Source organism: Salvelinus sp. IW2-2015, linkage group LG20, assembly GCF_002910315.2.
Source record: "Salvelinus sp. IW2-2015 linkage group LG20, ASM291031v2, whole genome shotgun sequence".
Taxonomy (NCBI): domain Eukaryota; kingdom Metazoa; phylum Chordata; class Actinopteri; order Salmoniformes; family Salmonidae; genus Salvelinus; species Salvelinus sp. IW2-2015.
The window spans coordinates 34,399,921-34,423,625 of NC_036860.1; the positions used below are offsets into that span (position 1 = coordinate 34,399,921).

A 23,705-nucleotide genomic window follows, 5' to 3' on the forward strand; every position below is an offset into this window, starting at 1 on the left:
TTGCAACTGCCAGCCAGCCGAATGGAGAGCCTAGCAGCTAGTTAGCTACTTCTATCAAGAGGGCAGACGGGCAATGACAACAACTACCAGCTGCCAAGCGGGCATAACAACAAAATGTCCATATTCGGCGGGGTAGGAAGCAAGAATGTATTTGTCACATGCACCGAATACAACAGGTGTAGATCTTACAGTGAAATGCTTACTTACAAGCCCTTAACCAACAATGCCGTTTTAAGAAAATACCAACAAAAAAGTAAGAGATAAGAATAACAAATCATTAAAAGCAGCAGTAAATAACAATAGCAGGGCTATATACAAGGGGTACCGGTACAGAGTCAATGTGCAGGGGGACCGGTGTCGAGGTAATTGAGGTAATATGTACATGTAGGTAGAGTTATTAAAGTGACTATGCATAGATAATAACAGAGAGTAGCAGCAGCATAGAAGGGGGGGGGGGGCAATGCAAGTAGTCTGGGTAGCCATTTGATTCGCTGTTCAGGAGTCTTAATGCTTGGGGGTAGAAGCTGTTTAGAAGCCTCTCGGACAATGTTTTAATGTTTTTTTTTATTGTTGAACCACACCAGACAAATTCCCTCACGGGAAAATAAAGACAGGTGGTCAGTCAACCCTACCGGGAGAGCTACTGTGGGTCAATAATAGATATTGTGGTTTCACAATAAAATGAAACTGCGAGAGCATTCATCAGTGTGCAGGTATTCTTCATTAGTTTCGTTTTGATACTGTAGGTCTGGATGTGCGTACACTGCTTTAGCGCTACTGTGTGTGCAGGCTTTTGCTCCAGCACTGCTCTAAGACCTCTGATTCTGTTGGTCAGCTGCTCCTCGGGACCTTAATTAGCTGAATCATGTGTGTCAACATGATCTCTGCTCCACCTGCCTTAATGAACTCCTTGCGTGGTGGTGGTGGTGTGTGAGACTGTATCTGTGTGTATCACCACTGTGTGTGTCCACTGTGTCTATCTTCACTGTGTGTGCGTGCGCGTTCACTGTGTGTGTGTGTTCACGATGTGTATACTTTCCTCATGGCCCCATGGGCAGGGTAATCCTTCCTCATCTACAGCCTGTGTGCCATTATGATGTGACGTGGTCAGGTCGGAAGTTGTGATATCTGTGGGAAGCCTCCTCTTTCTGTCTCTTACACACACACACACACACACACACACACACACACACACACACACACACACACACACACACACACACCACACACACAGACCCACTCCCCCTGTTATCATCTTATGTCATAATGTGCCCCAGCTTAACACAGAGATTGCGCTAGCATTAGCTAGTGTTGCACGGTATACCAAAGCTTCTGTACTTTTTCGATAATAGTACATGAAAAACTGTTAGTTTCTAAGATTTTTGTTACTCTCTGAACTTCTGTCCGATATGTCTCACGTTTTATACTGATTGAGGATCACGTCTGTCTATCTACTCAACCGATGGCCCCTTTATTCGCTGAGCGCAACGTGCATACTTTGTGCCTGCTTCACTTACTCATTGCTAGAGCTTGCTCCCCACTCATGCTGCACAGAAGTTAACACACTTGAATAATGCAACGATTGAACAGAGCAGTAGCTTAGTTTATCTGTCTGAATCAAGTGCCATTCTGTGACTTTAGCTAATACGTTTTTTTCTTTTTTTTGCCATGGTCTTGCTTTGGTATCGAGTATCGTGATGGTATCATGATACTAAACCTGGTAACGGTATTGAAGTCTAAATTCTGCTATCTTGACAACACAAGCTAGCATGTCACCTTATTTCTGCTGAATAAGAAATGGCCATTATGTTAATTGGACATTTTTTACAATTTGTTCATAATTTAAATTTGAAAGTGAATTTACCTACCAATCAGGTGAGGCTTTCATACAAGCCTGCTTTGGGTTTTCCACCTCACACTTTTGCATGTACTTCCGATGTAGTCTACTTATATTCTGTCAATTCTTTTCTCATATCTTCTCCTATTTAAATCAAATCAAGTCAATGTGTTTGAGTACATGCAAATAAAGTGAATGTAAATAATTGCCTTTTTCTTTGTTGCTTTCTGTTCTCCCAGGGCCACCGTTCATTGTGTCCCCTCCCCAGAACCTGACGGTGAACATATCCCAAGACGCCAAGCTGGACTGCCTAGCTGAGGCCTACCCCGGAAACCTCACATACACCTGGTTCTGGGAGGATGACAACGTCTTCTTCAAGAAGTAAAGTTATGATTGGGTTCATTACGGTTCCATCCCTCATCCCCCACCACCCCACACACTGTACAACCGCTGGCCACATTGAATAGGCTCCCGGGCAGCATTTGGCTCGCGTGCCTGTAGTTTGAGACCCCTACTATACATGGTCTGAGTTTTATGATGCATTGTTGCTATGAAATGTGTTATCATAATATATTCTGTACCATCCCACCACTTTCATAATTGTTTGTAATGTGGACTATTTTGTGGCATTTTGTCTAATGTAGAATATATTGAGGAGATTATGTCAGGGATATAATGTGTGTGTGTGTGCGTGTGTGTGTGTGCGTGTGTGCATGCACGCATCCATGCATGCGTTTAGCGTGCATGCGTGAACCTCAGGGCACAGGGTCTTGAACAAGAGCCTGTAATCTGATTGGGCCCATCACTGTCTGACCATATTCAAGTGATGTGTGTGTGTGTGTTTTACATTTTTTACCTTTATTTAACCAGGAAGGGCTCATTGATATTTGAAATCTCTTTTACAAGAGCGTCCTGGCCAAGATAGACAGCACCTAGTCATTACACAATTACAGACAGACAACATGAAAAACTACAGGTAATCTAGTAAAAAAACACAGAATTCACAAGAGTATAACAAAATCATAAAACAGCAAATTGAAAACATTCACAGGTCAGGGAATCAGCCTCAAAATCTTTCATCAATGATTTAAAAACATAAATCGGGACAAGTTCTTCCAGTGTTTGTGTGTGTTCCACTAAAAGATCTTCCAGGATAGGCACATCTCCTGCTACAGGCCATGACATCTTCATTGTCTATCACAAAGTGCTTCAGACAAAGAAAATGTAGTTGACAGTTTATTTTAAACATGTTCCATAGCTAGCACAACAAGGAACAGCAGCAACCATTCATGGACTGCGTTCAAAACTCTATAAGGATATGTCAAAATGTGTTGTTGTCATGTCAATGTGGACATCCTCCAATACAGTAGCTTACATTTATGGGTCCATGTATACATTAGTGTGCTTGGTCATCATTGTCCTACTTGTGCAGGCACGCAGTAACATTTGAGAGACATTGAAGTACTCTGAAATAAAATCCTGCCCTAACTCACATACACAATAAATATAGAATGAGCAACGCATTCAAGTTCTCTCATTTGAGACCCTTACACAGAGAAAGTGTTATGAGTTCTTACCCGCGTTATTGTGCTTTTCTTCCTCTTCACATGAAGTGATGATGCAGTGGCATAACACCAGCAGTGCCTGAAATAGTGTCGAACAGAAAAGCTTAAATGCAAGGGAAGCTAGCCATCAATACTTGATAATGCCGTTTCCCCTACATGCACCTCGCTCAATGTGTCTTCTCGCTAGGACAGAAGGCTAGAAGTAGTAGTCTTCAATAGCGCATACACTGGAACACTTTCATTCAGTTTCTTCAGATCCACCATGCTTAGGGGATGGGCCCAGACGCTTAGCAAAAATATATCCACAGGGAAAAGCGCACACAGAATATAAAAGGTATATGCTTCGAATTTTCATTTATTTGGAGCCAGCACATAAACACCCAATGTTTCGACTAGGTTATTTGTTTTGCTCCACATCAGAGATCAATTCCTGGGTGGGGTGTCCCCTTACAGCCTAAGCGCTGGTACCCCCTGATCTAGTAGGTAGGGAATAAGGATGGGGGGGGGGTGTTAGGGAGAAGAGAGGTATTGAAAAATATTGAAAGAGAGAAAGGTAAAGAGGGACATGCCCAGTGTAGCTTATGTAAGCAAAGTAGGGAGTGGGGGGAGAATGTCAGAGGGAAACTAGTTAGACTGAAGTGGAGGGAGGTCGGGAAGGAGTAGAGATGGGACGATAAACTGAAAAGTACTGACACTAGCATTCCCTTCCTCTTACCAAAGCATTTAGCTTACTTCTGTCATTTTCGGTGATTTTGCTATACAACGTTCCTGTAGATTGTTCTAAAACCATTATTTGGTCAATAGTAATAGCCTATGCATTATGTTGATTCCTGCTACGAAAGTATCTGCCTGTCCCTGTTTTGCTGTGGGCTGCTGACTCTCACTCTCTCTTCCAAATGTGCACGTGGAGGAGGGAGAGCTCAAGCATATGACCGTTGCTCAAAATGCTATTGCGGGGATTTTTTWAATTTTTTAAAGCAACTACTGTTGTTTTAGTTACAGAGAGGAGAGTCAAAGCTTTCTGTGAGTATGTCATGTATTTCTCATGTTCAATGCACCACTTTACAACCGGAGTAGGCTGTGGTTAGTATGGTTTTGAGCCGAGCGGAGCGCGCCATTTGTAGTGAATAGGCCTACAGTATATCAAGTAGCCTAGGCCTAGTGTTGGAAAGTTTTTGTAGGACATTAGCCTACATTTACTGATAGATTAATCAATTTGCCTACATGGCTATCTAACAACACTATCATATTTAGAGTTAGCAACATAGCTTAGTGTTTTGAGTTCTCACTTCCTCAGCTGGTGAATAATATAACCTGTAGGCCATTATGCACAAAGATGTGTGCAAATTCTCTGAAGAGCCAAAAAGAAATCTGATCATTCTGCATCCTATTTTGACAGGTTGCCTACCAAAATATCAATCAAGCATTTGCTGGATATGTTTGATGAAATAGCTTACTTTTTGAATCGTAGGCTACCATCTCAGTTGTTTTACTTGGCACTYGAAAAAGATTGTCTAGAGCCCTGCTGAAAATGTAAAGTAACTTTCAGCTCTAGCACCTCGCGAAAAAAAGTATTTCATGTCATTTAGCGCTGATTTATCGTTATCGCAGAAGAATGGGTCAATTTATCGCTAAATTGTTTCTGTCTATATCGCCCAGCTCTAGGAAGGAGGTAGAGCGACACAAGAGAAGGAAGATTGACTCTCTTATTTTCTCTGTCAGGGAAGGTGGAAGAGGATTGGACGGCGTCACCATAATGTAGACAGAAATACAGTGAGCAGATAAAGATGGAGATAGAAAAAAGTAGAACAACATACTGGCTCTACACACACACACACACACACACACACACACACACACACACACAGTGCCTTCAGAAAGTATTCACACCCGTTGACTTTTTCTACATTTTAGAGTTTGTCACTGGCTTACACACAATACCCCATAATATTGTTTTTAGACATTTTTACAAATTAATGAAAAACTGAATTGTCTTGACTCAATAAGAATTCAAACCCTTTGTTCTTGCAAGCCTAAATAAGTTCAGGAATAAACATTTGCTTAACATGTCCCATAATAACTAGCATGCAATAATAGTGTTTAACACAATTTTTGAATGACTACCTCATCTCTGGACCCCACAAATATAATTATCTGTAAGGTCCCTCTGTCGAGCAGTGAATTTCAAACACAGATTCAACCACAGAGTCCCGGGAGGTTTTCCAATGCCTCGCAAAGAAGAGCACCTATTGGTAGATGGGTAAAAAAAGAAGCAGACATTGAATATCCCTTTGACCATTAATTACACTTTGGATGGTGTATCAATACACCCAGTCACTACAAAGATACAGGCACCATTCCTAACTCAGTTGCCGGAAAGGAAGGAAACCGCTCAGCGATTTCACCATGAGGCCAATGGTGAATTTTAAAAAGTTACAGAGTTTAATGCCTGTGATAGGAGAAAACGGAGGATGGATCAACAACATTGTAGTTACTCCACAATACTAACCTAAATGACAGAATGAAAAGAAGGAAGCCTGTACAGAATAACAAATATTCCAAAACATGAATCCTGTTTGCAACAAGGCACTAAAGAAATACTGCAAACATTGTGGCAAAGCAATTAACTTTATGTCCGTAAGTGTTATGTTTGGGGCAAATTCAATACAACACATTACTGAGTGCCACTATCCATATTTTCAAGCATAGTGGTGGCTGCATAATGTTATTGGTATGCTTGTAGTCGTCAAGGATTTTWTTTTTTTTACGTAATGGCGCTAAGCACAGGCAAAGTCCTAGAGAAAAACCTGGTTGTCTGCTTTCCATCAGAGACTGGGAATGATGAATTCACCTTTCAGCAGGACAATAACCTAAAACACAAATATACACTGGAGTTGCTTACCAATACGACATTGAATGTTCCTGAGTGGCCTAGTTCCAGTTTTGAAATAAAATCGTCTTGAAAATCGATGGCAAGACTTGAAAATGGCTGTCTAGCAATGATTAACAACCATATTGACAGAGCTTGAAAAAAAAATCAAAATCCAGGTGTGCAAAGCTCTTTGAGACTTACCCAGAAAAACTCACAGCMGTAATCGCTGCCAACAATGATTATAACATGTATTGAATCGGGTGTGATTTGCAAGTGTCTAAAAACATGTTTTCACTTTCATTATGGGATATTGTGTGTAGATAAGTGAGATTTCTTTATAATCCATTTTGAGTTCAGGCTGTAACACAACAAAATGTGGAATAAGTCAATGGTTATGAATACTTTCTGAAGGAACTGAACATTTATGCCACACACATCACAACTGCTGCTACCAGACTCTTATTTGCTATTGCTAATACTGCACAATTTAAACGCTTCCCCTCCCAATCCCACCTTCCCTGATACATGTGTAAATATTGGAATATATATTGTGCCTTCCTGTATTCCACTGATGCTAAAATGTTTATTCAATTCTACTCAGCTATTTACTCTATGTTTTCGTATTCTTATCTTTTKTTATTTCTTATTGTTGTTGCATTGTCGAGAAGGAACCTGCAAGTAAGCATTTAGTTGGACAGTTTATACCATGTGTATCCTGTACATATGATACGGCTAATAAAACTTGCAACTTGATAGAAGACCCCCCTCACCACCACCACCTCTTGTCCCGAGAGACAGGAATATCTAGTGACACAGTGCTTGTGTCATTCCACGCTCCACTAGCTGTGATTATGGGCCACCTACTGAGCCCCCAGCCATCCCACATCCACTCATGCGTGGCCTGTACACTCTATAGAACAAAATAGGATCTTATGGGCTTTTTCAACCCTCACACTCCCAGAGAAGGAACTTCCTAAGTGGAAGGGAGATGAGGAGCGAGGAGAGACAATGGAAGAACCCTCAGTTGGCTATAAGGAGACGGTTTCTCTGTTATTGTAGCACGGGGAAGTTGAGAAAATAGTATTAATGCGCAATGATATTTGAAAATGATTCAACAAGCTATGCCACCTGGGAACTGTACTGATGAAGCATTGTGAGTGGAGMCACATAATTTCATCCTCACTGTTCGGTGTTATTTTTTTAATTATTTTTCACACATCTGTCTTAGTCATTAGCCAGGTTTCCATCCAACCATTTCATGCTAATGAATTTACCAGATGGCTGCCGCATGAAAAGATTCACGACAGGCCTGATGGAAACCAGGAATTATTGGTAAAATGTCCTTATTTCGACAAAACAAAATACGCAAGGGTGGATAATTATTTTGTCTTTGAAATTGATTATGCGACAATTTTGGTGGAAACGCCTTAATGTGCAAATATTGATATAATTACCATCATATCGAAGTAAACGTGGAGTAGCGCGATGTTACGTTGTAGGACTACCATCATGACTTGGAAAAGCATTGAGTTTATGGGTAGATTAAATAAGTTATGATGAACTTCAAATGGTGGTTAAGTGCACGATGATCATTCAAATTTCCTGAATGCTGGTGACATGATGATTGGTGCTTGGCTGCCAATTATCAGGTAAAATGATCTTGCTCTTATTCATATCTCATCGTATAACCTACCCTGTCAACTTTATCAGCAAACACTTGTCTAGAGAGAAAACGGTTTTATGACAAAACCATCTGTAGAGATGAAAATGCAACACAAACACATTGAACTTCTGTTTTTTGTATTCAGTACATGGGAATTAAGCGCAAAAGTGTTTTTTATGTGCACCAGTCATCACATTTATATCCCTAACAAGTCAGTTTGATGGAAACACACCTCTGGTAGGAAAATGTGCATATTGTTTTTATGCATATTTTATAATAGTCAGGTTAAATCTGTCGCCAATTGGATGGAAACCTAGCTATTTGGGTATATCTTAACTTCCACTTAAATMGAATTTTCACCTAATCTCCCATTGCCGTGAATGCATGATAAAGTGAAAATTGTACTTGTGGAAGTGGTTACAGGCTCTATTGATGCTCTTCCCTCCCTCCTCTGCAGTGGCCTGAGGGACAGAGTCAGTATTTTGGTGGACGGCTCGCTCATCATCGGCGGCGTGAAGCCTGAAGATGCTGGGAGATTCACCTGCAGCCCCAGCAACAGCCTGGGCCAGCCCCCGTCCGCCTGGGCCCAGCTCACAGTGCAATGTGAGTGTCTGGCCATATCCTCTACAGTCAACCCCTACCCCTTATGTACTTGTGTTCATTAGAATACACAGAGCTACTGGGTGTACACTACAGCAAGATCCATCCTAACGAACATACCTAATTCTGCTCATCAGCCATACAAAGGACATTGACTGATTCTAGATCTGTACCTATAATAGCAACTTAAACCTGCAGCTGTGCTGTAGAGCGGTCCCACTGCAACTGAGTACACTCAGTCCTGCTGATGCTGTCCTGCTCTACTTAATGAGTGTTATACTTTACCTAACCACCCTAATGTTGTTATTGACATAGCCTTGTTCTGTTCAATGTTCTCTACCTATATAGTAGTCTAAATACCCCAAATCATGTTCTGTGCAAAATAATACAAGAAAAAAATTGCTTATCATTTTGGGTTTAGATGTGGGGGGGGGGCATAACCCGCCGGGGGTCTGGTTGGGCATCTAAAGCTAATTTCCTGCATTTTTACATAATTCAATATGCCGTCTCGAATTTAGAACAAAAAGATAGCAAAAAATGCCCAAAGTCATCAAGCTAGGTAAGAGATCATTATTAAATATGTTTAAGTGATTATTAAGACTGAACTAGATCAAAGGTAATTCAATAATAAATATTGTTGCACCTAACCAATATCCTAACAAAATAAGAACTCTTGAAAAAATACAAAGACTTGTGATTGTTTATTAAGACATCCTCTATATCAAATTTCAGCCAGCTCGAGCCGCCTGCATATCCGACCCCCACCAGTCTAGTCAATAACTCAACTCTCTCCTAACACAATTTCCTTCCCAGTTCACATATTTATTTATTTTCATTCACAAGGGAAAGGTTTGGAAACACAAAACAAAAGAAAAACCACATACACCTCAAATATACATTAACAAACAGAAACAGCAAATCCTCCTTATAATTCATATCATAGGACTAATGGTACTGTGGAGCACTTTTTACTTGCACACAATAAAGCTGGGTTGCCCTGTTAGGTTCTAATTTTTCAGAGTATATAACTCACCAACACTAGAGAAGCTTAACCAAGTTTAATTCTTCCCAAAGGGTCGTTACAGCTATAATTCAGACAAAAAAAAATGTATTCACACGTGCACTGATATTTAACCTTTTCTCCTAGGTTGAGTCTCCTCCAGAACTGAACATCCAATGCATCTCTGTTGCTAGACAGAACCTTAGTGATATCTGTTCTTCCTCACTTCATCTAACCTGACCTGTACCCCAAAGTGCTCACTCRTCCCCAACTCAAGGCTGTCATGGTTATTGATACKAGACTGTCTCTCTTCTCCTCCCAGAGGATCCCTGATGGKTAACAATAACATATCCTGACAATGTAAACTGTAAACGTTATACATTACCCAGTCTCCCTCAGTGGCATTGTTAGTTTCCAAGATKTCCACCCAACACATTCCTAAGCCATCTGGCTTTCCACAGAAAASCATTAACTTCTGACATTAAAACCCAGTRTTTTTCACTCCTTATATTCTATGCTTCTGACCAATCATGTATTTAATATCTCAATGMTCGAAGTTTAGCCTGAATCCAACAGTCCATCCTCTTGAACAATAGCYTRCTAATGTTCAATTTATATGAACTTGGAAATTACTTCTAAATGGACAAACGATGATAATAAAACATGAATTWAAAAAACTAACAAATGCTTATAAATGAACAAACAATGATAACAAACATTCAACGTGAGGTTTACAAACTCAGAGACTTATGGCCTCTGTACTATGATCACATCATACACACTTTTATTTCCATCTCTCATCACACAACAAAATGCCATTCCAGCTGAATCTGCTGTCTTGTTCCATGTCAGATGGAACACTTTTTGTTTCTCCACTTTCTCCTTCTGGTTCCTAAAAGAGTGATAGCATAAGACTTGGAAAGCAACAAAAAGACACACAAAACATAACAGTATTAACAATGTGATAAGCTATGCATAATTGTATATGCATGACAACCCAAAGTTTGAAAACATGACAATTCCCACTCTGTCTTAGCCTGACTATGTCTTCAGGATACTTTTGGTTGGCAAAAATGAATGCTCTAAAAAAAGCTTCCTCATGCTTTCACCCAGTCTTCCCCGTCAGACTACAGGATCCAAGAGGTGTTCCCAAGCCATGTCATTCTCACTTTACTCCCCATCATCTTTCTCCATAGCCACCCGATATACAGTTGAAGTCGGAAGTTTACATACACCTTAGCCAAATACATTTAAACTCAGTTTTCACAATTCCTGACATTTAATCCGAGTAAAAATGCCCTGTCTTAGGTCAGTTAGGATCACCACTTTATTTTAAGAATGTGAAATGTCATAATAATAGTAGAGAGAATTGTTGATTTATTTCAGCTCAGAAGTTTACATACACTCAATTAGTATTTGGTAGCGTTGCCTTTAAATTGTTTAACTTGGGTGAAACGTTTCGGGTAGCCTTCCACAAGCTTCCCACAATAAGTTGGGTGAATTTTGGCCCATTCCTCCTGACAGAGCTGGTGTAACTGAGTCAGGTTTGTTGGCCTCCTTGCTCGCACACACTTTTTCATTTCTGCCCACAAATGTTCTATGCGATTGAGGTCAGGGCTTTGTGATGGCCACTACAATACCTTCTATTTTTGTTTCATCAGATCAGAGGACATTTCTCCAAAAAGTATGATCTTTGTCCCCATGTGCAGTTGCAAACCATAGTCTGGATTTTTTATGGCTGTTTTGGAGCAGTGGCTTCTTCCTTGCTGAGCGGCCTTTCAGGTTATGTCCATGTAGGACTCGTTTTACTGTGGAAATAGATACTTTTGTACCTGTTTCCTGCAGCATCTTCACAAGGTCCTTTGCTGTTGTTCTCGGATTGATTTGCACTTTTCACACCAAAGTACGTTAATCTCTAGCAGAGAGAGCGCGTCTCCTTCCTGAGAGGTATGACGGCTGTGTGGTCCCATGGTGTTTATACTTGCGTACTATTGTTTGTACAGATGAACGTGGTACCTTCAGGTGTTTGGAAATTGCTCCCAAAGATGAACCAGACTTGTGGAGGAATACAATTTCTTTAGATTTTCCCATGATGTCAAGCAAAGAGGCACTGAGTTTGAATGTAGGCCTTGAAATACATCCACAGGTACATCTCCAATTGACTCAAATGATGTAAATTAGCCTATCAGAGGCTTCTAAAGCCATTACATAATTTTCTGGAATTTTCCAAGCTGTTGAAAGGCACAGTCAGCTTAGTGTATGTAAACTTCTGACCCACTGGAATTGTGATACAATGGATTATGAGTGAAATAATCTGTTGGAAATATTACTTGTGTCATGCACAAAGTAGATGTCCTTACCGACTTGCCAAAACTGTAGTTTGCTAACAAGAAATTGGTGGAGTGGTTGAAGAACGAGTTTTAATGACTCCAACCTAAGTGTATGTAAACTTCCGACTGCAACTGTACATCAGCCATTTTCTGCTCTGTTTGCTTTTACAAAGAGCGCAACTCATACACACTGACCTAATGCTCAGCTCCCCCCCTATCCCCAGTTTAAGTTATGCCGCTGGCTGATACCATTCAAACCAATACGGGTTTGGAACTTTAAGTCCAATTATCTCAGAATCATCTTTTTGCAGATAGAACCTTATAGTCAGTCCCAAGCTCTCAACAAGCCAAAGACAATTTTCCATCTTACTGTATGTACATTTGATGTAAGCTAAAGCCTTTTGAATCTGAATACAGGAAATATGGCACTATATCTGGCCGTGGTATAGAATAAGTTAGATAGAAACCCTCTCTCTCTATCCACTGCACTGTGTAATTGATTGGAGGTTACATTGGACTCCAAGCCAATTCCAGCCCACCCAAGCTCGGGCAAGCGGGCATATTAGCCCCAACCCTGATCCCATCCAACCACTACACACACTCTGTGTCTCTTAACCCCAACACACGCACACCAATGCCGGGAGCCGTGCGGGTTAGAATTGAAACTGTGACCTTGAAGTCACTCTTCTTCCAGGTCACTCGAGTCACTTTCACATTCAGCAATATTCTCCTAGCATGATACGCTCTATTTAGTTTTCGGTCACACTGGCATTGATTAATCGATATTATTCGCAGCCCGCCTTTCATTTATGAGTCGTGACTTTCAAGTACGCCAGCCTAGTCATTCCCCTGAGGTAAATCAGCTATATTGTATTCCAAATTAATGGAGGCAGGGATGAGCGTTGAGCACCAGTAATATCCATCCACCGGCGAGAAATGTGGCCCCGCGTCTGCGGGTAGTGATGACTCGTTTGGGTAGCCAAGGCAACAGACATTTTGCATTCCCCCACTCTCTCCTCCTCTCCGGCTCCAAATTGGATATTTATTTTCTCATGCGCCTGAGGAAGGGCAGGAGGGGCAGGCAGCACCAGTCAGGAGGGAGGGTAGCGAGCATTACATCATCGCTTTCAGAGACCAGACACTTTTTTGACACAGGCTGCAGAGAGAGAGGGAGCTTTTTTCTCTCAAGTAGCGACCGATTTCCCAAAGCAAGTCACTGCCTGAGCCAGAATGCAGAGAGGCAGAGACATTTCTAGCTAGCCAATGCTGTTCTATTTTTAGAATTTGAATGATATTCTTGTCTTCTGCCTGCCACTGAGGTCTTTGACAGCTAACGGACTGCTGAGCGATTGTTGACAATTAGGGGTGCGTAGTAGGTGTATAGTGTGATTATAGTAGGTGTATAGTGTGATTATAGTAGGTGTATAGTGTGGCTCTCTGGTTTCTGGGGGCGTGGTGATGTACAGCCGTTAGTGAAAGTCTACACACCCCTTTCACAGGTTTCTCGTTTGGCTGCCTTAAAATCTAAAAAGGGATTAAACAATTTAAAAAAACATCGATGTCTAGATTGCATATGTCTTCACACCCCAGAGAACATTTTTGGTGGAAGTACCTTTGACAACCATTACAGCTGTGAATAATTTTTAACAAGATTCTACCAACTTTGCACAACTCTTAGGACTACAAATATCCATTGTTTTTGTCGAAATTCCTCAAGCTCAATAAACTTGGTTGGGAATCATTGATAGACAGTATTCATACCTTGTTTCTGATTTTCAAGCATATTTAATTCCGGACTGAGACTGGACCATTCAGGAACACTTAACACCTCTTGGAAAGCCATTCTGGTGTGTCTTTGGCATTGAKATTTATGTTATTGTCCTGCAGAAAAAAAAACTCTATCCCAGGCTTAGGTTTTCAGAAGACTTTCATATCATTTTTATCCTAACAAACTCTCCACTCCCTGCCGATGACAAGCATACCCATAACATAATGCTGCCACCACAATACTTGAAATTGCAAAGGGATCAACAACATTGCATGCACTTCACATTACTGGCCTTCATGACAAAATTTAAAGAATCCACTGTGTTAAAAAGAATCCACTCCAAATCAACCATTCTGTTTGCAGCAAGGCCGTTAAGTAATACTGCAAGACAACACGTCAAAGACATTAAGATACAGTGCATTCAGAAAGTATTTAGACCCCTGAACCTTTCAGCTTTACTCTAAAATGTATTACATACATTAATTTCCTCATCAATCTACARACAATACCCCATAATGACAAAGCGAAAACAGGTTTGTCTAAATTTTTGCAAATGTATTACAAATAAAAAACAGAAATAGTATTCTCAGACCCTTTGCTATGAGACTCGAAATTMAGCTCAGGTGCATCCTGTTTCCATTGACCATCCTTGAGATGTTTCTACAACTTGATTYYAGTCCACCTGTGGTAAYTTCAATTGATTGGACATGATTTGGAAAGGCACACACCTGTCTATATAAGGTCCCACAGTTGACAGTGCATGTCAGAGCAAAAACCAATCCATGAGGTCGAAGGAKMTGTCTGTAGAGCTCTGAGAAAATATTGTGTCGAAGCACAGATCTGGGGAAGGGTCCCAAAAATGTCTGCCGCATTGAAGGTCCTCAAGAACACAGTGACCTCCATCATTCTTGAATGGAAGTAGTTTGGAACCACCAAGACTCTTCTCAGAGCTGGTCGCCCTGCCAAACTGATAAATCGGGGGAGAAGAACCTTAGGGCCACTCCTCAGTAAAAGGCACATGACACACTGCTTGGAGTTTGCCTAAAGGCGCCTAAAGGACTCTCAGACCATGAGAAACAAAATTCTCTGGTCTGATGAAACCAAGATTGAGCTCTTTGGCCTGAATGCCAAGCGTCACGTCTGGAGGAAACCTGGCACCATCCATACGGTGAAGCGTGGTTGTGGGAGAATCATGCTGTGGGGTGTTTTTCTGCAGCAGGGAGACTAGTCAGGATCGAGGGAAAGATGAACYGAGCAACGTGCACAGAGATCCTCTATGAAAACCTATTCCAGAGCGCTCAGGATCTCAGACTGGGGTGAAGGTTCATCTTCCAACAGGATAACGACCCTAAGCACACAGCCAAGACAACACAGGAGTGGCTTCGGGACAAGTCTCTGAATGTCCTTGAGTGGCCCAGCCAGATCCCGGACTTGAACCCGATCGAACATCTCTGAAGAGACCTGCAAATAGCTGTGCAGTGATGCTCCCTATCCAACCTGAGAGAGCTTGAGAGGATCTGCAGAGACGAACGGGAAAAACTCCCCAAATACAGGTGTGCCAAGCTTGTAACATCATACCCATGAAGACTCGAGGTTGTAGTCAATGCCAAAGTTGCTTCAGCAAAGCACTGAGTAAAGGGTCTGAATACATATGTAAATGTGATATTTCAAAAAAAAATGTAATACAATTTCTAAAACCTGTTTTTGCTTTGTCAATATGGGGTGTTGTGTGTAGATTGATGAGGGGGGGGAAACGATTTAATAAATTTTAGAATAAGGCTGTAATCTAACAAAATGTGGAAAAAGTCAAGGTGTCTGAATACTTTCCGAATGCACTGTATACTGCATAGGCACTGCATTGTCTGAGGTACCTGGACACTCTTTCACTCTCTGTCTCTTCCTCCTCTCTCTCCGTATTTATTTCTGTCTATTCCTATCATCTCATCATCTTATGCCTTTCTGAAGCCAAATTGTCAACTCCATCTCTTTCTCTCTCTCTCCTTCCATTGCTCCTGTTCTCACCCTTCCCCCTCCCTCTTCCTTTCTCTTCTTCCGCCTCTCTCAGGTGTGTCCCCCCATCTCTGTGCCCTCTCTGGGTTGGTTGGGCTGGGTTGGTTGGGCTGCAGGCTACCATGCTTCCATACCTGCCCCAGGACAGCAGCCACACACACACTCAAACCCTTATATGCCACCACACGCACTCACACTCAAACACACGCAAAATTAGATCGGCGCGACCGTGACCGGTTGTTTCGGTACTGTGAGCGTGTGTGACAGGCGCTGCAAAAGTGAGGGAAAGGGAGCGCAAAAGAGGGAGGAGGGGGAGAGGTGACATCATTGTCTGTGGAAACCCTTTCCTCTGCAGTGACGTCAGCTACAGACGGTCGATGGGCTAGGCAGCGTGGGCGATAGCGGCCCCACTAGTCCACTGATTGCAGTGCAGCACTACGCCAAGATTTCAGGCAGTGTGTGTGTGAGAGAGAGAGAGAGAGAGCGAGCGAGAGAAAGCGAACACCTCTGCCCAAGCCAGTACAACTGTTCCTATTTCATTTTCAGTCCCCTTCTCTTCTTCCCTTTCACTGGTGAATTACGCATAATAATCAGCTTTGGTACATGTGGTAAAGCGAGACCAGACATGAAAATAAAGACGTGTGGATATGTACATGTTAGAGAAAGTGTGTATGCGAGCTATTGCGAGACTGGCACTACCCCACCTCCTCTCTCCCCTTCTATAAATAGACTGTGGCACTTCGCCAAAGATTAAGATGTTGAGAGGGATTTTTTTCCAAACCGCTCCTTTCTAAGCAGCCCCGGCCGTCTCTTGCAGCCATTTTCACCTGGCTCTGACTAGATAACAAAGTCTGAATCTGTCCTTTATTATTCACATCAGACATGACACACTGAGACCTGTCTGGTTAAAAGGTTAGACAACACAGAGGAAATTAATGGGGAGTGCAGACAAGTTTGTTGGTTTGTGCCATTGTAATGTAAGGTCTAGTGGCAAATCTGTCATCTCTGCCACATAGTGACACTAAACAAGATACCATGGACACTCTCACAGAATACACTACTGAGCCAAATCAAGTTGGACTGAGCTGACCTGCTTACACATCCACCAATTTGTGAAAATATGTGGCAAAAAATATGCAAGCCAGCACAGTTTTCTTCGGGTTGGCAAGACATCGCGCAAACACCTCTTTGAAACAACCTACTTTGACCTTACTTCGCTAAGCAGCCCTACTATTCTCCTGCTTCCGAGCTTGTTCAAAGTTATAGGCTAGGGCATTGACTTTAGTGCCAACACCTCTTTCCTCTCGTCTATCCGTTCTGCCAGATAAAGTTATATCAGCCGTGACTCCACTCAGCCATCGAAGCCTCTGTCTGAATACTGAAGAGGTCATCCTGCTCTATACTAATTTTAATCCACACAATACCATTCTATATATTTGGCTAGGATTCTCCTTCCTTGGAAAATTAATTGACATACTCAAAACGTATTTCTCCGTTTACTAGTCAGTGTTTACCCATCCACTCCAAACACACACACAACCTCCACAGCTACTGCTCTCAGACCAGCTGCTACCGAAGCACAGTTTATCATGTAACGACATCCTGTGCTCATAAAACCTGTTATTTCCCCTGTCTCCTGCTGCAGTACTGGTCCCATAATCACTACCAATGTTACTCCACCATAAAGATAATGTTTTACTATGATATTTATCTTGTGGCCTGGGCGATCTAGCTAGCGGTTAGTGCCGCTGTCTACACCTTGTACAAAACTTTTTCCATAATAGACCAGATGAATCCAGGTGAAAGCTATGATCCCTTATTGATGTCAACTGTTAAATCCACTTCAATCAGTGTAGATGAAGMGGAGGAGACAGGTTAAAGAAGGATTTTTAAGCCTAGAGACAATTGAGACATGGATTGTGTGTTTGGCATACAGAGGGTGAATGGGCAAGACAAAATATTTAAGTGTCTTTGAACAGGGTTTGGCAGTAGGTGCCAGGTGCACCGGTTTGTGTCAAGAACTGCAATGCTGCTGGGTTTTCCACACTCAACAGTTTCCTGTGTGTAACAAGAATGGTCCACCACCCAAAGGACATCCAGCCAACTTGACACAACTGTGGGAAGCATTGGAGTCAACATGGGCCAACAACCCTGTGGAACGCTTTSYACACCTTGTAGAGTCCATGRCCRGACYAATTGAGMCTGTTCTGAGGGCAAAAGCGGGTGCAGCTCAATATTAGGAAGGTMTTCCTAATGTGTTGTACACTCAGTGTATATTTGCCCATGTTGGTTTGGTTTCGAATCCAGCCCACTGCCTTTGTGACGAACTCTCTACCTTTCCCACCATCTCTCCTTTGTCCAATAAATACAGAAATAAATACAATACAAATGAACTGTATTTCTCTCTCTCGCCCCAGACCCTGCCCGTGTCAAAGATATGCCACCTGCCATCTACGTGGCCATTGGCCTGCCAGGCTTCATCCGTTGCCCTGTAGATGCCAACCCGCCTGTCACGCTGGTCAAGTGGACAAAAGATGGCAACCCCCTCCGGATAGAGAAGGTGAATCAAGGGTCATATTCATTAGAACACACTGTAGCAAAAGGTTTTGCAATGGAAAACGAAAATGTGCATTTTGTTATTGGACACGCTCAGGAAGCCCCTCCCGGTTTAAGTCCCTTTTCTTATGCCTAATGAATATGACCCATAACGTTCAGAGATAAATGTATTGTGTAAAACCGATATGATTGTCTGTTAGGTAGGAATAGGGAATGGTATCACCTCTATTTGTTCTATTTCTATCGCAATGTTCAGAACGTTTGACATCACTGAAACCAAAATCTCTCATGGACAGATGCACGTAACATAAGATGGTATCGTAGAATCTGTCAACAGATTGTGGGATGCGACGTGTAACGAGGAACTTTGTTCTGCGCTCAGATTTTTCGTCAATGATCATTTGGACAAATCACGATTTCGCATCTTTTGAATTTCGAAAGAGGAGGGGACATTTAGCCCATAGACTTGCCCGAAACTTCCGTTTAGGGGGGTGGAGACTTTACTAGTCTTCGTATATTTTCGTATACATCTTCCCCCAGAACTGTATTCTTAGTGGAGTAGAGTGAAGTTGCCCCGCCTAGACATTGATCTAAAGTCAGTTTTGTGTTTTTCCCCCCTAATGGTTAAGTTTAGGGCTAAGGGGTAGGCTGATCGTAGATCTGTGCCTAGAAGGGCAATTTCTACCTGAGTTTGGATGACAGACTGTGAAATCTCCTCAGGCTTGGAACTGCGACAAAGGTGATGAACTAAGCTCTTCACATGTGCATTAAAGAGGACGTCCTAGTGGCTAAGTTTCCTAGTTTAAGGCTTTTAGGGGTGGAGCAATTGTTGTGTATATCCCAGACAAAATCTAGCTGTTCTTTCTGTTTCCTTCCCCTACTTTTTGCCCTTGCATTCAGTCCCTTTTGATTCAGAACTTTTAACTACTGAGAACAATTGGGGACTGATCGCACCTCTCACTTCCTTGAAGCCACAGTCTCCTCAGCTCTATGCAGGATGATGGGATAGTGCTGTGTCACTGGTGAGCCCAACCATACAAACATTGCGATGTCATAGCGTTAGCCCCTCTTTGTTCCCACAGTACCCTGGTTGGAGCCAAATGGAGGACGGGAGCATCCGCGTGGCCGAGGTGACGGAGGACTCTCTGGGCACCTACACCTGCATGCCTTACAATGCCCTGGGCTCCGAGGGATGGTCCGCTCCCACTCCTCTGGTGCTAAAGGTACGCAGGCTGATACTAACAGTAATTAGCGTAACGTGCTAGTTAATATATCAATCATTAGGCATTTTCTATGGAAAGACTATCATGCTTCGAGTTAGCCTAACGGCTGCACCCATCTCGGGTCTGTTACTCTAATCTCACCCCCATTGGGGAACACTCTCTCTGGGCAGGATCCCCCTAAGTTCTCGATTGTTCCCGGAGGGGAATACAGGCAGGAGGCTGGGAGAGAGCTGGTCATCCCCTGTGCAGCTGAGAGAGAATTTCCCTATCCCAATATCACATGGCGGAAGGTAAGTGAAGCGACCCTCCCACCATCCAAAGGACTCATGCTGTGGCCTGGTCTGACAGTCTTTACTTTATAATAGGACAGAGCTACAGCTCTTCTCCATCCTTTCACTCTAAAGTTATGGGTATCAGGTAGAACGTTGCTGGACACTCACACAGTCTATTTGACAAAGCTACTCGCTGCTAGTAAATCCCCAAATTATGTAATGTTAAGTGATAACGGGTGGTTATTACTACCATGTCATTTCTAAACCAGACACCGCCAAATGTGGTTCGATGGTGATTGTTGATATTGGAGTCATCTTTTCCATCTTTGCCACAAGGAATGAGATGAGGTTGCAATCAAACTGGCTCCTAGAAATCACAATGTTTTAATTMCATTTTAATGGTGGCGTTATCAGTTGAAACAATCAAGGCAAACACATTAGCGTTAGCCTTCAATTGTCTCTTGATTATGGAGCTTCTTAATCTCTCCCAATGAAAACAATGTGATTTGCAGTTGTTTGTCTCCCTTTACCGTCGCCGTGATGCCGATGTCGAAATGTTTTGTTATATGAGTAGCTGAGGAAGGACAGTCTCTTTCAACAGCCACAGTGACTGAGGAAGCACAAGTTTTAGTCTTTAGTGTTAGTCTTTCTGTTTTTCCTGTCTGTCCGTCTACTAATCTACCTGTCTGTGTGTGTCTCTGTCTGTCTGCCTTCCTTTTGTCTATCTTCCTTGTTGTCTACCTGTCTCTGTCTGTCTGCCTTCTTTTTGTCTACCAGTTTGTCTATCTGTCCTGTTCTCTGTCTATGTACTAATCTACTGTCTGTCTGGAGGCTATGTGGGTGGGTGATAATTACCTTCCTTGCCAGAACCAATACAGTATGTGCTGTTCTGTGAGATGTGACTCCTCTCTCTTCCCCTCTCTCTTTTTAAGGTAGGGAAGCCCAGTAAAAGCAAGCACAACGTCCTTCCCACCGGCAGCTTACAGTTCAAGTCCCTGGGCAAGGAAGACCACGGGGAGTGGGAGTGTGTCGCCACCAACGTTGCCACGAGCATCACTGCCAGCACACACCTCCAAGTTTTTGGTACAAGCCACTCCGCCGTACACATGCACAGGAAGAGGCATAAACACTCATGCACACACACATCAAACACACACAGGAACAGGTACATACACACACGCAAAGGAAACGTAATCAAATACAAGTAATAGGAAGCTGAGTAGTACTGGGTTGTATTCATTATGTGACAAACGGAGGAAAACAGACTGAAAGAGAGAGGGACAACCTGGTCTTGTCCCAATCAGAAATGTGAATTTTCATGATCTGTTGCAAAATGTTTTAAAATGGTTTCCGTTGCATGCCTTAATGAATAGGACCCTTGTGTGATCTAAGGATAGTGAAGAGAGGCAGGGCTGTGCAGAGCAGGGTCAACAGCTGACAGTTTGCCAAAGCTCGACGCGTCAGCCAAAGCACCTGGGGGACATGTGCAATGAGCATTTTGCAAGGTCAATGAAGTCGCGCCAGCTTTCGCAAATCACAGATGAGCGAACTGGGCTGGGCTCGCAGCATTGGGGAGGTAGACACAGAGACTGTTTCCACTGATGAAAGCTCTACAGTCGTGGCCAAAAGTTTTGAGAATGATACAAATATTAATTTCCACAAAGTTTGCTGCTTCAGTGTCTTTTAGATATTTTTGTCAGATGTTACTATGGAATACTGAAGTATAATTACAAGCAGTTCATAAGTGGCAAAGGCTTTTATTGACAATTACATGAAGTTGATGCAAAGAGTCAATATTTGCAGTGTTGACCCTTCTTTTTCAATCCGACCTGGCATGCTGTCAATTAACTTCTGGGCCACATCCTGACTGATGGCAGCCCATTCTTGCATAATCAATGCTTGGAGTTTGTCAGAATTTGTGTGTTTTTGTTTGTCCACCRGCCTCTTGAGGATTGACCACAAGTTCTCAATGGGATTAAGGTCTGGGGAGTTTCCTGGCCATGGATCCAAAATATCGATGTTTTGTTCCCCGAACCACTTAGTTATCACTTTTACCTTATGGCAAGGTGCTCCATCATGCTGGAAAAGGCATTGTTCGTCACCAAACTGTTCCTGGATGGTTGGGAGAAGTTGCTCTTGGAGGATGTGTTGGTACCGTTCTTTATTCATGGCTGTGTTCTTAGGCAACATTTTGAGTGAGCCCACTCCCTTGGCTGAGAAGCACATGAATGGTCTCACACATGAATGGTCTCAGGATGCTTTACTGTTGGCATGACACAGGACTGATGGTAGCGCTCACCTTGTCTTCTCCGGACAAGCTTTTTTCCAGATGCCCCAAACAATCGGAAAGGGGATTCATCAGAGAAAATGACTTTACCCCAGTCCTCAGCAGTCCAATCCCTGTACCTTTTGCAGAATATCAGTCTGTCACTGATGTTTTTCCTGGAGAAAAGTGGCTTCTTTGCTGCCCTTCTTGACACCAGGCCATCCTCCAAAAGTCTTCGCCTRACTGTGCGTGCAGATGCACTCACACCTGCTGCCATTCCTGAGCAAGCTCTGTACTGGTGGTGCCCCGATCCCGCAGCTGAATCAACTTTAGAAAATGGTCCTGGCACTTGCTGGACTTTCTTGGGCGCCCAGAAGCCTTCTTCGAAACAATTGGACCGCTCTCCTTGAAGTTCTTGATGATCCGATAAATGGTTGATTTAGGTGCAATCTTACTGGCTGAAAAATCCTTGCCTGTGAAGCCCTTTTTGTGCAAAGCAATGATGACAGCACGTGTTTCCTTACAGGTAACCATGGTTGACAGAGGAAGAACAATGATTCCAAGCACCACCCTGCTTTTGAAGCTTCCAGTCTGTTATTCAAACTCAATCAGCATGACAGAGTGATCTCCAGCCTTGTCCTCGTCAACACTCATATAGTGTTAATGAGAGAATCACTGACATGATGTCAGCTGGTCCTTTTGTGGCAGGGCTGAAATGCAGTGGAAATGTTTTTGGGGGATTTAGTTCATTTGCATGGCAAAGAAGGACTTTGCAATTAATTGCAATTCGTCTGATCACTCTTCATAACATTCTGGAGTATATGCAAATTGCCATCATACAAACTGAGGCAGCAGATTTTGTGAAAATTAATATTTGTGTCATTCTCAAAACTTTTGGCCACAACCCTCTAGTTTGTTTGATAAATAAGGACAACCGATAGATAAACTGTCACTTGTTGTGTATAGGCCATCCAGTTCCGATTATGCTTTTTTGGAGTAGTGTTTAGTGTCCATAGCTACAGCTGGCTAGGGAAAAAGACCACTTAGTCTTCAGTTAGCTGTCTGCTGATATTGCCTGTATGGAGGTCTTTGTGCGTGGGGGCAAGATTCACAGACGGGGGTATTCGGGACACTGTTAAGCTGTGTCTTTGGCGTTCTGTCTGGCATTCAACAGTCGAAGGACCAATTTGCAGGCGTTCCATTTGCCAATGAATTTCTCTCTCACATCCAATTGGATGATTGTGTTAATTTATACTGAACAAACATATAAATGCAACATGCAATAATTTTAATGGTTCTACTGAGTTACAGTTCATATAAGGAAATCAGTCAATTGAAATAAATGTATTAAGGCCCTAATCTATGGATTTCACATGACTGGGCGGGGACGCAGCGACCCACTGAGGAGCCAGATCCAGCCAATCAGAATTAGTTTTTCCCCACAAAAGGCCTTTATTACAGACAGAAATACTCCTCAGTTTCATCAGCTGTCCGGGTGGCTGATCTCAGACGATCCCGCAGGTGAAGAAGCCAGATATGGATGTCCTAYGCTGGCGTGGATACACGTGGTCTGCGGTTGTGAGGCCAGTTGGACATACTACCAAATTCTCTAAAATGACGTTGGAGGCGGCTTATGGTAGAGAATTGAACATTCTGGTGGACATTCCTGCAGTCAGCATGCCAATTGCACACTCCCTCAACTTGAGACATCTGTGATATTGTGTTGTGTGACAAAACTGCACA

At 42.6% G+C, this 23,705-nt stretch overlaps 1 protein-coding gene across 2 annotated transcripts in view; it reads left to right on the plus strand.

The window, feature by feature from the left end:
* Nucleotides 1-23,705, plus strand: part of igsf9bb (immunoglobulin superfamily, member 9Bb) — a 188,267-nt gene that overhangs the window by 103,334 nt on the left and 61,228 nt on the right. For both annotated transcript variants that reach the window (XM_024013614.2, XM_024013615.2), the window contains exons 6-11: nt 2,077-2,218; nt 8,395-8,540; nt 18,063-18,205; nt 19,284-19,424; nt 19,595-19,714; nt 20,629-20,779. In XM_024013614.2, the coding sequence (XP_023869382.1) occupies nt 2,077-2,218; nt 8,395-8,540; nt 18,063-18,205; nt 19,284-19,424; nt 19,595-19,714; nt 20,629-20,779 (843 nt within the window). The remainder of the gene's footprint in view (nt 1-2,076; nt 2,219-8,394; nt 8,541-18,062; nt 18,206-19,283; nt 19,425-19,594; nt 19,715-20,628; nt 20,780-23,705) is intronic.